Genomic DNA, 17597 nt, shown 5'->3' with positions numbered 1-17597 from the left:
AACCCTATAGACATTGTTTTTAAAAGCCAATATTCATTTGTATCTGCCCCCATAATTCCTATATTGCTTTTCATTCCTTCTTATATTTCAATACTTCCATCTGACATCATTCTCTGAGAAACGGGAACATAGTTTTCCAGCAATTATGAATATTTTCAGGTGTGAGTGGCTTTCAACAGTACTGACTTTAGAGTCAACGGTACTGACTTTCATGCCTTTTCCCCTCCATGTTTACATGTTTTGATGTTTTGAGGGAGGGCAAGGTCATAATTCCTGAGACACTTTTGGGTGTTTTTATTGTAAAACTATAAGTCAGATATAGAAAAACATTTAAAAACTCAAAAATATAGCTAATAAAATATAGCCACATAAATATAGCTAAATCAATTGTTATAAGACAAATACCTCTGTAACCATCACCTCAACAAATAGAAATTTACCAGATAATCCATAAATTCCTATATGTTCCCTGTCCCTAAAAGTAATCACTACACTCTCCTAACTTTCATAGTAATCTTGTTCCTTTATTATATTATTAACCATATGTACATCTCTAACACTGTTTTGCCTTCCCTTTTTATTATTTGACATGTCTTTTAAGTCTCTCTGACCCTACAATAGTCCCTGGTACTCATGTGTTGATAAAAGTTTCTTATTTTGCTGTACTAGATATAAAATATTAGCTTATATTTTTTTATTGAGTATCTAAAGTATGTTACTCCATTTTTTACTTACTAAAGCACTTACTAAAGCACAAGTCAGAAAGTCAATGATAACCTGATTTTCTTGGCTTTTTCACTTAGTCACTTATATTTCTCCTTAACGGTGCAAATAATATTTCTTTAAAGTAATTCTACTAATATGACTTGGAGTTTATTATTTTAGATTGATATTCTCAGGCACATCATATGCTATTTCGATATGTAATTGTAAATCATTTCTCCAATACACACTGAGTGACTCACATTCACCATCTCCAAGGATGGCCCGAAAAGGTAAACAAACCTATCAAAAACCGTGTCACACTAAGGTGGCTATAAAGTCAGTTACAGACATGTCCACAGAAACAATCTCATGCACTCACAGTCAACCCCATTATTTCACAGGCCCCCTCAGCACTCTGCCCTACAGGGCCCAACACAATTCCAGTCACAAAATCCCCCTCATTCCGGACCCCCTAGTCGCACTGTCTCGAACACAACCAGCCGCCACCGTTGAAAGAATGCCACCCAGAGCCACTCTGAAGGCAGACACACAGCGCCGTCCTCGTCACAGAGCTCCCTAGTTGGCTCCACGGAGACTCACACCGACGAGCATCTCTCTTTCTTTGTTTGTTTCGGCATATTGTGGGGGGTACAGATTTCAGGGTTTCAATAAATGCCCTTTCCCCCCCTACGAGGATCTCTCTTTAACGCCCCGCCCGCCCCCCGCAGGAGCGGACGCGCAGCCCACCCTCGCGGGGGCGGCACTGGCTCGCGGGCTCGCGCAGAGACCGGGCGGGGCCGTTGCTCCGCCCCTCGGAGCTGGCCGCGCCTGCGCACCGGGGGAGCGCGGCCGGCCCTCCCAGCAACCCCCGCGTGCAGCCCGTTAGGCCCCGGGGGCTGTGGACTGACCCGGGCGGTGGCCCCGCAGCTTCGGTTGGGCATCACAGCGGGACCGGTTCCCGCCGCCAAGTGAGCAGTCGTGGCCCGGGGCGTCGGCCCTGGTCATCCGCAGAAAACGCGTCGCGGCCCGCGGGGTAAGGAGAGGGAAGGGGGGCTCTGCGGCGCCTCAGGCCCGAGTGTGTGTAAGAGGGCGGCCGTGTCCCTGCGTGTGCCTGTGGGCGTGACAGGACCGGGGCGTAGCTTCGGGACTGTGTGCGGTTGTGAGGCCGGGACCGATGGCATCCGCGTGACTGAATTAGGTGCAGAGCCTCTTGTGGGAGGGAAGACTGTCGTTGCGGTGGAGTGCGTGACGCTGACCCAGCCGCGGAGTCAGTTTCTGAGCGCCTGAGAAAACTCCCGGCAAAAAGGCTCGGATCCGATCTTGGGATAAGAGTGTCAGAACCGGACGATCCCTGTAGGGCGGCCCCCGGAAGGACTCCCACCGCAGACACACAGCTCTGAGGAGGAGGAGTCCTTCTGCACATTTCAGAACCGCAGAGTTACCTCCAGGGAGCTGTTGTGAACTCCGATTCCAGTCCCGGGCATCCGTGACCCTGGCCTTTCTTTGACACCGGGGAGGGTCAGCAGTTCTCTCCCACTCATTTTACTCAGAGTATGTGTGGGTGGGGGTTGGTAGGGGCAGATGTGGTAGTGGCATTGTCCCCTAATTTAACCAGGTTGCCCTGGGCTTCAAGAAAGACCTGGTATGTTAAGATTCCCTTCTTACCCAGTCCCGCTGAACTAAAAAAAAAAAAAGGAGTGTGAATCGGAGGAGGAATGATTGTTGCCTATTTAAAAGTGGAGCGCAAGAGGAGTTGGTATTTCCTTTGTTCTGTGAAATGTAGTTTTGTTTTTTAGGACTTGAAAACATTTGCTTCCTTCTCCTTAAATGTCCTGTCGGTTGAACTGATACTTAGGCCCCTTCCCTACCTAGTGCCTGTATGCACATAGCTATTTGGCAGATGCTTTCCATTACTTCTGTGAGCTTTCTTTTTATAACTATGTATAAAGCTCTTAGAACAATTCCTGATACTTAGTAAGTACTTACTACACATTAGCTATTTATCGTTAAGTGGTGATTTGGGGCAATTCCCTATCAGCCTTCTATAGATAGGGAAAATGAAAATACCAAGCTAATTGTGATAGGCGTTTCCTAGGAAAAAAATTAATGAGCCAGATGATACTCAAATAATCTAGAACAGAAATTCCTAATCAGAGGTAATTTGAATTCATTTGGGGCTTTCAGAGGACCAGACACCCGTTGAAATTGTATGTACAGTTATTGTAGGTATCTGTTAATATGCTGTTCTTCTGGAAAGAAAGTCTATAATTTAATGAGATTATCAAACATGACCCAAAAAGATTCAGATTCACTGGCTTTGAATCAAAGACTGTAATATCTGAGAATATTCTTTTTAACCTTATATAAAATTATTGTCTAGCAATAGGAAATGATTAAATACACCACACTCCATCCATGTGATGCAGTTAATCATGAGAAGGAAAAAAAAAAAACATATGATTGATGTTAAACAATAACTTGAACAAGATCACTCAGGAAAGTTTTAATTATGTACAAATCCCTTTCAATACAGTAGGGATTTTTAAAACATTTTGCAAGGACTATAATATGAAAATATAATTAATTATTCAGTGGAGAAAAGCAGGGATAAAGTATTGTATAGTGTTCTTTCTGCTTTGGTTTACTTTTATTGAATTTGGGGATGCTGCTTATACTTGATTGTGTTTATTTATAGAAGAATCTCTTTTTTTTTTTTTTTTTTGAGACAGAGTCTCGCTTTGTTGCCCAGGCTAGAGTGAGTGCCGTGGCGTCAGCCTAGCTCACAGCAACCTCAAACTCCTGGGCTCAGGCAATCCTTCTGCCTCAGCCTCCCAAGTAGCTGGGACTACAGGCATGCACCACTATGCCCGGATAATTTTTTCTATATCTATTAGTTGGCCAGTTAATTTCTTTCTATTTATAGTAGAGACGGAGGCCTCGCTCTTGCTCAGGCTGGTTTCAAACTCCTGACCTCAAGCAATCCGCCCGCCTCAGCCTCCCAGAGTGCTAGGATTACAGGCGTGAGGCACCGCACCAGGCGTATTTATAGAAGAATCTTAATAATAAAGGTAGCCCACTTCATCTTTTGATGAAGAAAAGTAAAAGACCTGATGAATATTATTTATTTCTGCCATGCTGATTTTTTGTTTTTTTTTATTTTCATGCTGATTTTTTTCCTAGCATCATGTATTATTTGTAAGTGAATTTTTAACTATCAATACAAATGCCAAGATACTACACAAAACATCCACAGGATCATGCTGATTTTTTTGAACCCACTCATGTCATATGCTTATAGACATACAATTTTCTTAGCAACTAGAAGGCACTCCCTCTTCACAACTGTTTTTAATTCTATTTGTATGAAAATAGTCTAATTTTTGTTTCTGATAACCAAGTTAATGCAGGTTTATCGTAAAAAGAAAAAATCCCAGGGACCTACAAAACTTAAAAAGAAAATTTAAATTGCCTACATAGTCCCACCATACAGAATTAATGAATATTACTATTTTGATGTTTGTTTTTCCATTTTTTTGTACACTTGTGAATATGTATTTATTTTCCAAAATAGAATCACAAAATAGATCATTTAAGGCAGGCATCCTCAAACTACTGCCGAGGGCCGGTGTGGGCCGCCTTAGGGCCGCCTTAGCACATTTATCTGGCCCTCCAGGTGTTTTTGCCACCACTCTGTCCTGCTTAGCGGCCAACTCCTCCGGGCCCACAGTGCGCACTCTCCAATGGTCTGAGGGACAGTGAACTTGCCCCCTGTTTACAAAGTTTGAGGATCCCTGATTTAAGGAGATAGACTCTCTAACACTTTGTTTGAAAAAGGAACCTAGTGCAGTCATAGGTTTTATTATATTACTATACTTGTACAGAGTTAAGGGTTCCTCTTTAATTTGAAAAAACATTTCAAGATTTTACACCTTCTAAGATTGTGGAGACATCAAGTAAAACAATTATCAGGGCAAGTTATAAAGTAAGATACCTCTTCAGAATTAGAGATTTTTTTTTTAGTGGCTTAGGGTTACTCCTAAGGACAGATTTATAATAATAGGGAAAAATGTGGTAATAGTGATAAATATTTAGGCATGTTGGACAGAAATACTTGATTGAGCTTTTTAAAAATGTGTTCAAAAATATATAAAAAAAATAAAATGTGTTCAGTATTATATCTTATCAAATCAAATTTCTTGAGCTGGTTTTATGATGCAGAATATGTCTCTCTGGAGCTACTAGGGATAGAGAGAGCAAGAGAGGCCTTGCTCTGCTTCTTGATTTTGGTGTATCTTTTTTTGCTAATATCATAAATTAGGAAGAATTATATTTTCAAGCCTAGTTCTAAAATTTATCAGTCAGTGTTATAAGAGCAATCCTGAAAATCTCAGGTTTACTATAAGAAAAAAAGGAAATGGCATCCTAGTATTAAAATTACTAAAGAAAATTATTAAAAATAATTTATCAATAAATAGAAAATTTTAATAAAATTATTAATAATGGAATAAGGGGCATGTAATGTTTTTCTTTTTATTTAGTGCTTATAATAAGCCATTTTAAGTGTTTTATATGTATTATGTTCTTAACCTTCACAACAACTCTATAAGGTAGATACTGTTATTTACTATTCCCCAATTTATCTATGAGGAAACAGACATTGAAAATTAAGTAACATGTCCAAATTCTCACAGTTAATAAGTGTCAGAGTTTATATTCATATCCTGAATCCTAACAACAAAGCCTGCACTTTTAGCCGGGCGCTGTGGCTCACGCCTGTAATCCTAGCTCTTGGGAGGCTGAGGCGGGCGGATTGCTCAAGGTCAGGAGTTCAAAACCAGCCTGAGCAAGAGCGAGACCCCGTCTCTACTATAAATAGAAAGAAATTAATTGGCCAACTGATATATATATAAAAAATTAGCCGGGCATGGTGGCACATACCTGTAGTCCCAGCTACGTGGGAGGCTGAGGCAGGAGGATTGCTTGAGCCCAGGAGTTTGAGGTTGCTGTGAGCTAGGACGCCATGGCACTCACTCTAGCCTGGATAACAAAGCGAGACTCTGTCTCAAAAAAAAAAAAAAAGCCTGCACTTTTAATATATGAATGTCTACTACCTCCTAACATTATGTATATTATTTTAGTCTGCCTGTCATACCTAGTAATTTATCATGAATATCTTCCTTCGTTAATTAATATGGACCAGTGTTTGTGTTATCAGTATGCTATGGTATAGTGGAACATAATTTATTCAACTTGCCTACTGTTAGATATTTGATTTTTGGTTGTCATAAATTATTCTTTGATGAACTTCCTCTCATATACATCTTTGCATACTTTATTTATTTTTAATTTCAGTAGATTTAAGGTACAAGTGGTTTATAGTTACATAGATGAATTATAGTGGTAATGTCTGGGCTTTTAGTATACTTATCAACCAATTAATGTACATTGTCCCCAATAGGTAATTATTCTTTCCTTACCCTGTAACCCCCCCCTTCCCACTTCTGAGTCTCCATTGTCCATTGTACTACTCTGTGTGCCCATGTGTACCCATGGCTTACATCCCACTTATAAGTGAGAACATGTAGTATTTGGTTTTCTGTTCCTGAGTTACTTTACTTATGATAATGGCCTCCAGTTCTATCCAAGTTGTTGCAAAATACATTATTTCATTCTTTTTTGTGACTGAGTAGTATTCCGTGGGGTGTGTGTGTATGTATGTATGTATGTATATATACACACATAACCACATTTTCTTTCTTTTTTTTTTTTTCTGGAGACAGAGTCTCGCTTTGTTGCCCAGGCTAGAGTGAGTGCCGTAGCATCAGCCTCACTCACAGCAACCTCAAACTCCTGGGCTCAAGCAATCCTACTGCCTTAGCCTCCCGAGTAGCTGGGACTATAGGCATGTGCCACCATGCCTGGCTAATTTTTTCTATATATATTAGTTGGCCAGTTTCTTTCTATTTATAGTAGAGACGGGGTCTCGCTCTTGCTCAGGCTGATTTCGAACTCCTGACCTCGAGCAATCCGCCCACCTAGGCCTCCCAGAGTGCTAGGATTACAGGCGTGAGCTACTGCGCCCAGCCATAACCACATTTTCTTTATCCACTTATTGGCTCTTAGATTGATTCCATAGCTTTGCAATTGTGATACAAGTGCAGGTGTCTCTTTGATATAATGACGACATTTTCTCTGTGAGTATTGGGATTGGTGGATCAAATTGGTGGATCAAAGGTAGATCTACTTTTAGTTCTTTGAGAAATCTCCATACTGTTTTCCATAGAGGTTGTACTAATTTGCAGTCCCACCCACAGTGTATAAGTGTTCCCTTTTTTACCATATCCAAGCCAATGTCTGTTGTTTTTGACCATTCTGACTGAGGTGAGGTGGTATTTCACTGTGGTTTTAATTTGTATTTAATTTTTTTTTAAATACTGATGATTAATGATGTTGAGCATTTTTCATGTTTGTTGGCCATTTGTATATTTTCTTTTGAAATATGTCTGTTCATGTCATTTGCCCATGTTTTTAATAGGATTTTTTTTCTTGCTGATTTGTTTTGAGTTCCTTGTAGATATCAGATATTAGTCCTTTGTTGGATGTTTAGTTTGCGAATATTTTCTCCCATTCTGTAGGTTGCCTATTTACTCTTTTCACTATTTCTTTTGCTCTGCAGAGCTTTTTAGTTTAATTAAGTCCCATTTATTTTTGTTTTTGTTGTTGTATGTGTTTTTGGGGGCTTAGACCTAAATTTTTTGCCTGGGCCAATGTCCCGAAACTTTGTGTACTTTTAGAAATATTTCCTAAGGATAAATTCCTAGAAGTGGAATTTCTAGGTTGAATATCAGACATTTTTATACTCAATATGCCAGATGCTAGTACTTGGGGAAATACAATAACCAAAATGACATGGTGGGCTGGGTGCAGTGGCTCATGCCTGTAATCCTAGCACTCTGGGAGGCCAAGGCAGGCGGATTGCTCAAGGTCAGGAGTTCGAAACCAGCCTGAGAAAGAGCAAGACCCTGTCTCTACTATAAATAGAAAGAAATTAATTGGCCAACTAAAAATATATATAGAAAAAATGAGCCGGGTATGATGGCACATGCCTGTAGTCCCAGCTATTAGGGAGGCTGAGCCAGCAGGATTGCTTGAGCCTAGGAGTTTGAGGTTGCTGTAAGCTAGGCTGACGCCACAGCACTCACTCTAGCCTGGGCAACAAAGTGAGACTCTGTCTCAAAAAAAAAAAAAAAAAGACATGGTGGTTATCCTTATGTTGTTTGCTATCTATCAAGGTAGGTAAGCCTATGGAGAAATAAGACTAAGGTAAATGTGATGGAAGTCATTGAAAAAGCCAGATGGCATGGCTTGAAAGTTTATGGGACGGAAACATCTGATTATAGCAAGCACTGTCAGGTTGTGACCAAATAATACACAATCTATGGGATTTCTGTGGGGTAAGGGATTTTACGTAATAAGCATTATGCCTTATAGTTTTTATTCCCATGATATCTATGCAAAGTGAGACTAACAGGACAAGAAGATTCAGCAGCTCTTTGGAGAGCATCATGGCTAACATGACTTGTTTAGAAGCAAGATAAATGCATTGTCAAAAAGTCATGAAAGTTGGGTACAGTGGTGAGTGCCTGTAGTCCCAGCTATTTGGGAGGTTGGGGTAGGTGGATGCTTGATCCCAGGAGTTGAGAGCAGCCTAGGCAACATAGTGAGACACCATCTCTTAAAAAGAAAAAAGAAAAAAAAAAAAGGAGAAGAAGAAATCATAAGAAGCAACAATGGTAAAGCAAGGCATTAGTTGGGAATGTTTAGCCACTCTAACATACATGAACAAACTTATAAATCATAGAATTGGTTCAGATATTGGGGCCTGAAATAAACAAAAACTGGTTAAAATAGAGCAGCTGTTTTTAGAGTATCAAATTTTTTCCTCCAAGTACAAGGGATAGCTGCTTTAAAAAGTATCTCTTTCACCTATTTAAATAAATATATATTTATCTACTTAAAGTTAAAATATATATTAATAAAAGTTACCTTTTTATAAAGTTAAAATATATATTTGAAGCATATATACAGCCATATAAAATTATGAAGTAAATGTAAGCAAAAAGCAGAAAATCAAGATTACAATGTAGAAATAACCGGTATTTCCAGATCTTCTTCTATCTGTTGATGCCTTTTAGTGCCTCTTTGTGCCAATTTATATGTATACTTTACAAATATAATCATAATCTCCATTTTATTTATAATTGTCAAGCTGCCAAGAGCATGAATCTGTGCAGCTTCAGCCTTGGTTGTAAGAAAGAGAATAGCAAATGAAGTCATGTAGGAAAAGAATGTGGATGATTCTGATTGGAAATAAAGAATGATGAGCCCAGAGGAGTTTGAAAGTTGTCCTAGCTGCAAGCAGGCAGGGCTCCCAGTGCAGCAATTTTGTGGTAGTGGCTACACCAGGCTTGGTCCTTAGGAATTTCTCTCTTTATGTTTGGTGAATCCAAACGGTCTTGAGAGACTTTGAAGGAGATTCTAGTTTAGATCATTTGCCTCCTTATATCAGACCTGGACTTAACAAGAGATTAGATTTGTCCAGGCTCGTGTGTGTGTGTGTGTGTGTGTGATCAGAAGAGGGAAAAGGTCATATTAACTCAAGTCATTTTCAGAATTCTGAGGCCTATCTGATCCTAGCCTTGTTTTCCTCCCCCTAGCTCTGGCTTCTGTGGACTCTATGCTTCTCTTGGTTGACCAGTTCTTGAATTTCTAAACCATGGCCCATGTAAGTTACTGATTTTTTTCTCCTTCTGGCAATACTATCATGTTAAGGTCCTGTGAACATTTGTTTGTTCCCAAACTTCCTACCTATCAGAGCCCCATCCAAGAAACTTCTTCTAAATCCAGTGAGGGATGAAGCACAATGCCTGTTCTGTGAACACTCTTTTTTCCAGTTGTTCATGTATTCATTGAACAAATTATTCAGCATCTTCTTATCTGTGCTCAGTCTTCTGCTAAAAGCTGCAATGGGGCAGAAATGCAATCCCTTATAGGAGATGGTTGACCATTCCTTTTGAGTTAATGAGAGAGGATGGGCCCATTTAACCACTCATAAGAAAACTGAGCTTTTCTAAACTTGAGTTTTCCAAATATATAAGAGTTGCTATTGGTTGGCCTCAGCTTTAGTTTATGGTGAGATCGCATGCTTTGTGAGGCTTTTAGGACTGGATAAAAACGTGTCTGGGTCTTGCAGACAGAGAGATCAGGGATCTTCTCTTGGAATCCTTAAGAGCTGCACAGCAGGAACAAGATTTTACCTACAGCTGAATAGGATGTGCTGGTCTAGCATGACACCTTTGTTATTCTGGATCATGCTGCATGGGTATCATTTAACTCAAAAGCAAGGAATGCATATAGTGAGGATAGAAAGTGACAGCAGATAAGAAGATAACCCAGATATATAAGTAGTTACATAGACTCTCAGAATTGAGGAGGATCTTAAGATTTTGTCTAACCAAAATATCTAAATATAGAAGAATGATTAAGTCTCATATATCCATAACACAGACTATAATATAACTAATTTTTTGGAGTTTATTAAAGAATCTGTCATAACAAGGAAAAATGTTTATGATATGGTCTTCTATGATAAACTTACTTGGAAGAAATTCTTTAATTGTATTCAGATCCTTTTCTAAGATAAAGATATTATAGGGAGCTTTTTAAAAAATCTACTTTTTAAGGGAGGAGTGTAAAAGAACTCACATTTCTTGATAATTTATGGGGGAGACATATAGTGGGCAGAAGGCTTATATACAGTATTTCATGTAACTGGAAAACTGATTATTTTTTTTTCTTTCCCAGACATGTTTGAGTTATAAAGGTATGCCAGAGTAGATAAGAGGCTATGTCTGTAGCAACAGGATGATCCTTCAGGAACACATAGGCACTCTGCTTCAGGTACACTCATGTCCTAACTCACTATGTTATAGGCTTCCTGCCCACTCCTGTTTGCTTGATGTATGGTCCATTTCCTGCAGTATCTCTTCCATCTTTTCTCCTCCCATTTTAAAGTAAGTTTTCTTCCATCTTAATTATAATATACGGTTTGTCATTTCAGGGATCAGTGATGTTCAGTGACATATCCATAGTCTTCTCTCAGGAAGAGTGGGAATACCTGGACTTGGAACAGAGAGACTTGTACAGAGATGTGATGTTAGAGAACTACAGCAACTTGGTCTCACTGGGTAAGGTTATCTGCGTCTAGGAATTTAGACTCTGTTCTCTGTAACATCAGCTTCTTCCTCTGCAATTTTCAAGAATATCTTTCAAGAAACTGGCTGGGCGCGGTGGCTCACGCCTGTAATCCTAGCTCTCTGGGAGGCCGAGACGGGCAGATGGCTCGAGGTCAGGAGTTCGAAACCAGCCTGAGCAAGAGTGAGACCCCGTCTCTGCTATAAATAGAAAGAAATTAATTGGCCAACTAATATATATAGAAAAATTAGCCGGGCACAGTGGCGCATGCCTGTAGTCCCAGCTACTGGGGAGGCTGAGGCAGCAGGATTGCTTGAGCCCAGGAGTTTGAGGTTGCTATGAGCTAGGCTGACGCCACGGCACTCACTGTAGCCTGGGCAACAAAGCGAGACTCTGTCTCAAAAAAAAAAAAAAAAAAAAAAAAGAATATCTTTCAAGAAACTATCCAAATTTCTGCTCCTTATTCTCCAGGGAATGGTTTGAGATTTATTTTATTGGAAGAGAGCATCTCCATTAAGCATATTTATCTTCCCCATCTTTAAGTGGTCTTTATGCCTTCCTTAATGATGAAGGGGCTGGATTTGAAATCTGGGTGATTTATAGCCTTACCAGTGTCAAAACAGTTTCACTTTGTGTTTGAACTCAGAATTGCTTTAAATATTTTGTTATTTATTGGTATAGCTCTAAGGGAAATAGCTAGACCCTATTTTTTGATTTTTCTCTGACTATCAAGAGAACACATATCACTTATGTAGTGGTTAATCTTCACAATAATCCTCTAAGATAGGTACTGTTATCCCTATTTTATGGATGAGGATCAACAAGATTTATTTACAATTCAAGAGAACTCATTACTTTTGTTAATAAACACATTCCATTTTACCTACTTTTATGACTGAAAATTAAAAATGTAAGAATTTTTTGTGGTGTTTTATTTCACAGCAAGATGACTATAGTTAATAATAATGTAGTATATATTTTAAAATAGCTACAAGAAAGGATATTAAATGTTCTCACCACAAAGAAATGATAAATATTTGAGGTGATGGATATGCTCATCACCCTGATTTGATCATTCCACAATGTTAAAATATATCAAAACATCACATTGTACACTATAAATATATACAATTATTTGTCAATTAAAACATTTTTTAAAGATAAAATAATTATTGGGAAGGATTTGGAAAAATCAACTCTTGTACATTACCAGTAGGAATGTAAGATGGTCTAGTTATGATCCTTCAATTCCTTTCCTAAGTATCTATGTAAGAGAAATGAAAACATATATCTATATAAAGATGTATATGTATTCATAGCAGCATTCTTCATAATGTCTAAAATGGAAAACAATCCACATGTCCATCAGCTCGTAAATGGTTAAATACAATGGAATGTTATTCATCAACAAGAAGGAACAAACTACTGATACATGCTACAGTATGCAAGAATATCAAAAACAATATGTTAAGTGAAAGAACCCAGATGTAAAAGATTACATATTATATGATCCTATTTATATAGAATGTCCAGAAAAGGCAAATCTATAGAGACAGAAAGCAGATCAGTGGTTGTCTGAGGCTGGGAGTAGGAATAAGGATTGATTGCCAGTGAGTAGGAAGGATATTTTGGGTTTGATGGAAATGTTATAAATTTGTATGATGGTGACATTTGCACAGTCCTATAAATTTACTAAAAATCATTGAATTGTACACTTAAAATAGGTGCATTTATGGTATGTAAATTATATCTCAATAAAGCTGTTAACAAAAAAAATCCAAGAGCTTTGCATTTAACATTGTATGAATATCTCAAGAAGTAACAGTAAATGTCCCAGGAAGCTTTTTGTTTTCCTCTGAGCAAAATAACAATAACTAAGAGCTAATGAAATATATATAGTGCTTGATATATACTTCAGGTCTAGGCAGTGTTTACATACAGATATATTTAATATAATCTTCACAATAATCATCCAAGATAGGTACTATTATAATCCCTATTTTATAGATGAGAAAAAGGAAGCATAGAAGTAACTTGCCAAAGGTCACAGAACTAGGATGTGGCAGAAGCAGGATTTGAACCAGTCTGTGATCTGAACCAGTATTGCCTCTGAAGAAGGAAAACTTGTATGAATATAAATTTTTAAAAGACCTTCTCCCTCCCTCTGTGATCTCTATTGTGTAAGCTTAATGTGAATGTTCTCTCTTCTTTCCCTGTTTGACCGGCTTTATCAATCACTATTTTGACCTATAATTTTTTGCAAATTTAATCAAGACTGAATCTAAGTACCTTTGAATTTATTTTTTATTTGCATGTCACTTTATATTTCTTTCTTCTAAATAGGATGCTTCATTTCTAAACCAGATGTGATTTCCTTACTGGAGCAAGGAAAAGAGCCCTGGAAAGTTATGAGGAAAGGAAGAAGACAAGATCCAGGTGCGTGAGGCCAGTTGGGCAGGGGAAGTCATTATTACAGGAAACCCTAACTAATGGAGAAGCAGCACACTCTTTTGATGTTGTTTATAAAGCGCTCTTTAAAGGTCCATGGCCCAAGGAAAAAAGGTTTGAGACCTGGAGAGCAAATTAATGTTTTAGCTGGGGGTACTGAAAAAACTACTTCTTTATCTCATTTACCATACTTCTTTTTTGTTGTTCTCTCCAGTTTTCCTCCCCCTTGAAGGGGAATGAGGTGAGGAGTTACTCTCTTTGTTCATATTGACAACCATTCTTTATTTTATTCATTTGCTTTCCTCTTTTGTATTTATGGACTAGATAACCTCTGACCTGGGCACTATTATAGGCACTATCAACACAGTGGTAAACAAGCAATAAAGTCCCTGTCCCCATGGACTTTACTTTGGAATGAGAAACATAAATAAATAAATAGAAAATATAATGTAAATTATATTTACTGTAAATAAATAGAAAATATAATGTCAGGTAATGAGAGTGCTATGAAGAAAAGTAAGCAGAGTAAGGGGATAGAGAATGATGTGGGATGGAAAGACTTTCAGTTATGATCAGGGAAGCTGTTTTTTAACTCAAAATTTTAAATGGGAAATAAAAGACTACAATAAAAGGTATACTTGATATTATAATAATGTATGTATTATCAATGACTAAAGTTTCATATGAGTTACTCTCTAGAAGATAGATAGAAGATAGAATATTCTTATTTGCCTTTTCCATCTATGTATCTATCTATCTTCAAATTAGGAGGAAACATGGATGTGTAATAGACTATAGGGAGAATGATCCCTTGGTTTAGCTTCTAATCTGATCCCTCTGTGCTCTCTTCATCTCTTTACAACTCTTGTTTAACCACTTGGGTACGGCGCTCATTGGCCGTGAAACCTTGCCCACAGCCGGCACTCACAGTCTGCACGATAGTTTGTGCTGTGCATTGAAGACGAAACCATTTTGCTCTTGTGTGATGAGGAAAGCTTTAAAGCACTGAAAGCTTGTTTTACTTTACAGGCAGCTTTACTTGTAATGTAAATCAGAATAGGTAACATATACATATATGTTTGTATTATGTTATTTTTAAATGTTCACAATTTTATTTTGATAAATGAAAAATAGAAAAGTCATATCACGGCTGTCAGCTAAAGTCGATGCTCGGCTATGCGCGTTCATCTGTGGCTATTGACTATAGTCGAGGCTCATATCAAAGTGGTTAAAGACATTCCTTAAAATTCTTCACATAAACACATCTGTTGTAATTTTGTGTTTGTTCTCTGTATATTCAGGTCTGGGTGAGCAGACTCATTTTAGATAATAATTGTTATTTTGTAACCAGAGGGCCATTTCAGCACCCACACTATGTAATGTTGTATCTTCCGGCTCACCTCCTACCAAAGGAAAGAAAAACATGCTTCCCCCCCAATCCTAACCTATTTCCTTATTCACATCTAGGGAATTATTAGTAAATGACATTTACAATTATTAATATTCAAAGAAAATAAAATAAAGAGATTTCAAGTTAATAAGATAAAATTGGGGGGAGGGGAGAAAAATAAAAAAAATAAAAAATAAATAAGATAAAATTAGTTTAGTCAGGAAGCATTTAACCAAAATGACAACTGTTGGCTCAAAGTTAGACATCTTAAACAAGACCATTCATTTTCTTCCCTTTTCTTTTATTCCTTTAAGTAAGTTTTATTAAAGTATACATACAGAAAAGTAGACAAATGACTTTTTTGAGGAGGTGATATTTAAGGAAAGACATGAAGTAAGGACTTAAGACATGTGATTCTTTGAGAGAAGAGCATTATGAGCAGATAAGAAAGGTCTGAGTGGGGACTTATCCTTGCTTGTTTGAAGAATAATAAGAAGGCCATTATGGCCAGAACAGGGAGAAGAGAAAGTAATGAGATGAGGCAAGAACCAGATAATGTAATCACTAAGAGAAATTGGAAGCCATGACCTCCTTGTGTTTTAAAATGATCACTCTAGGTGAATGTAAAAGCAGGAACAACCAGTATGGAGGCAATTTTCAGACTAGACATAATGGTGGTTTGGATAGGAATAGCAATAATAGGAAATAGTAAGAAGCTGTTAGACTCATGATATGTATGAAGATACCGTCAAAAGAACATGCTGAACATGCAGTGAGTGGGAAAAGTGATATAAAAGTAGGAAGTAAGGATGATGGCTTGAACAATTGGGTGAATGGAAGCACAATTTATTGAGGTAGGGAAGACAGCAAGAACAAGTTGGAAAGTTGACATTAAGAGTTTCTGTTTGGGATATTTTAAGTTGGAGATGTCTTTTATTCAGTTTGAGATGTTGAATAGGCAGTTGAATATGTACACCCGGAACTTAGGGAGTGATTATAGCCTGATACACATTTGGCTGTCTTTACCTTATGGTTGGAATTTAAACCCATAGATCTTGATGTGATTAACTAGAGAAGGCATGCAAATAGAAGAAAGCAAATAAGGAGAAGAGGCCTGAGGATTGATTCATGGGGCACTCCACTATTTAGACCTTTGAAAGAGGGGACAACAAGGGAGATAGAGAAGGAATAGCCACTGAGATGAAATAAAAACAAAAGAAAATGTTTCACAATGGAGGGAGTAAGAGAATGAGGACTGAGAATTGATCCTAGGTACTAGCATAATTGAGAACACTGATGACCTTGTCAAGAATAATTTCAGTAGAGTCACTGCAGTAAAGTGTGAGAGATTGGAGGCAGAGAGATACATTCAGAACAAGTATATAACTATGGCAATTAAGTGAGTAAAATCCATTATGTGCTTAGCATAATTACATAATGGAGAGTAAAGTGGGGATTGTTTCTGTTCTTAAGGATGCTTATGGGTAAGAATAAGCAGAATAACAATCAGAAAATTTAATAAATATGTAATTTAAAAATTGAGAGGTATTATAAAGGCAAGGAATAGAAAATAACAAAATACATTTAGATATTCTCAGTAGGGTCAGCTTTAAAGGGAATGATTTTTGATCTAAGATCTCAGGAGGAGAAGGAGCCAGCCATGTAAAGAGCCCAATCAGGAGATTTGTGGGAGATGGAACATACTGTGAAAAGTCCTGAGAGATAGAAGTAGGAGTAAAGGGAACATTGATTTGAGATGATGTGATATAGGTCAACAGAGTCTCTGTTAACCACTGTGAGTTTGATTTTATTCTAAGAATAAAGAGATATGGGCCAGGCGTGGTGGCTCATGCCTGTAATCCTACCACTCTGGGAGGCCGAGGCGGGAGGATCGCTCATGGTCAGGAGTTTGAAACCAGCCTGAGCAAGAACAAGACCCCATCTCTACTATAAATAGAAAGAAATTAATTGGACAACTAAAAATATATAGAAAAAATTAGCCGGGCATGGTGGTGCATGCCTATAGTCCCAGCTACTCAGGAGGCTGAGGCAGGATTGCTTGAGCCAGGAGTTTGAGGTTGCTATGGGGTAGGCTGACACCACAGCACTCTACCCCAGGCAAAGAGTGAGACTCTGTTTCAAAAGAAATAAAAAAAAATGACTAAAGAGATATGAAAAACTTTAAGGCTGGGCATGGTGACTTATGACTGTTATCCCAGCTACTCAGGAAGTTAAGGCAAGAGGATCACTTGAGGCCAGGAGTTTGAGACCAGCCTGGGCAACCCTATCTCTAAAAAAATAGCTAGGAGTGATGACATATACCTGTAGTCCTAGCTGCTCTAGAGGCTGAGATGGGAGCATCACTTGAGCCAGGAGTTTGAAGCTGCAGTGAGTTATGATGGCACCACTGTACTCCAGCCTAGGTGATAAAGCAAGGCCCTGTCTCTAAAAAAAAAAAACTATGGTATAGATTCTCAACCTTTCATGCCTACCAGAATTATTGTGTGGGGTATTCTCCCAGGACTTCCCTGAATCTCATCCAGGTAGTTTGGGTGGTATCTAAACCTCAATATTTGAAACAAGCTCCCTGGTGATTCTGATCCACATCTCAATCTAAGAACCACCAACTTAAAATAAAATGTTAGTCACCAGTCTCACTTTTTTATATGAACTCTCATTTTTCCTGAGGCTTTTGCTTTTTTCTTCCCAAAATTGTATAACAGTATTTTAGAGTTTGGTTGACTATTACTTTTGTTGTCTTTTATTTCTGCTATAGAAATTTTACTTCTTTCAGAAAAAG

The 17597-nt window shown here is 38.1% G+C and overlaps 1 protein-coding gene across 1 annotated transcript in view; it reads left to right on the top strand.

Annotated features, from left to right (window-relative positions):
* Positions 1 to 1504: 1504 nt before the first annotated feature.
* Positions 1505 to 17597, top strand: part of LOC105876876 (uncharacterized) — a 51479-nt gene continuing 35386 nt past the window's right edge. Inside the window, exons 1-4 of the mRNA XM_075993435.1 lie at positions 1505 to 1738; positions 9423 to 9490; positions 10826 to 10952; positions 13303 to 13395. Of these exons, the coding sequence (XP_075849550.1) occupies positions 9482 to 9490; positions 10826 to 10952; positions 13303 to 13395 (229 nt within the window). The 5' untranslated portion in view covers positions 1505 to 1738; positions 9423 to 9481. The remainder of the gene's footprint in view (positions 1739 to 9422; positions 9491 to 10825; positions 10953 to 13302; positions 13396 to 17597) is intronic.

The sequence above is a fragment of the Microcebus murinus genome, chromosome 16 (assembly GCF_040939455.1).
Source record: "Microcebus murinus isolate Inina chromosome 16, M.murinus_Inina_mat1.0, whole genome shotgun sequence".
NCBI classification, from domain to species: Eukaryota; Metazoa; Chordata; class Mammalia; order Primates; family Cheirogaleidae; genus Microcebus; species Microcebus murinus.
Note: the sequence above shows the minus strand (reverse complement) of the source record. Positions and strands in the feature narration are given on the sequence as shown.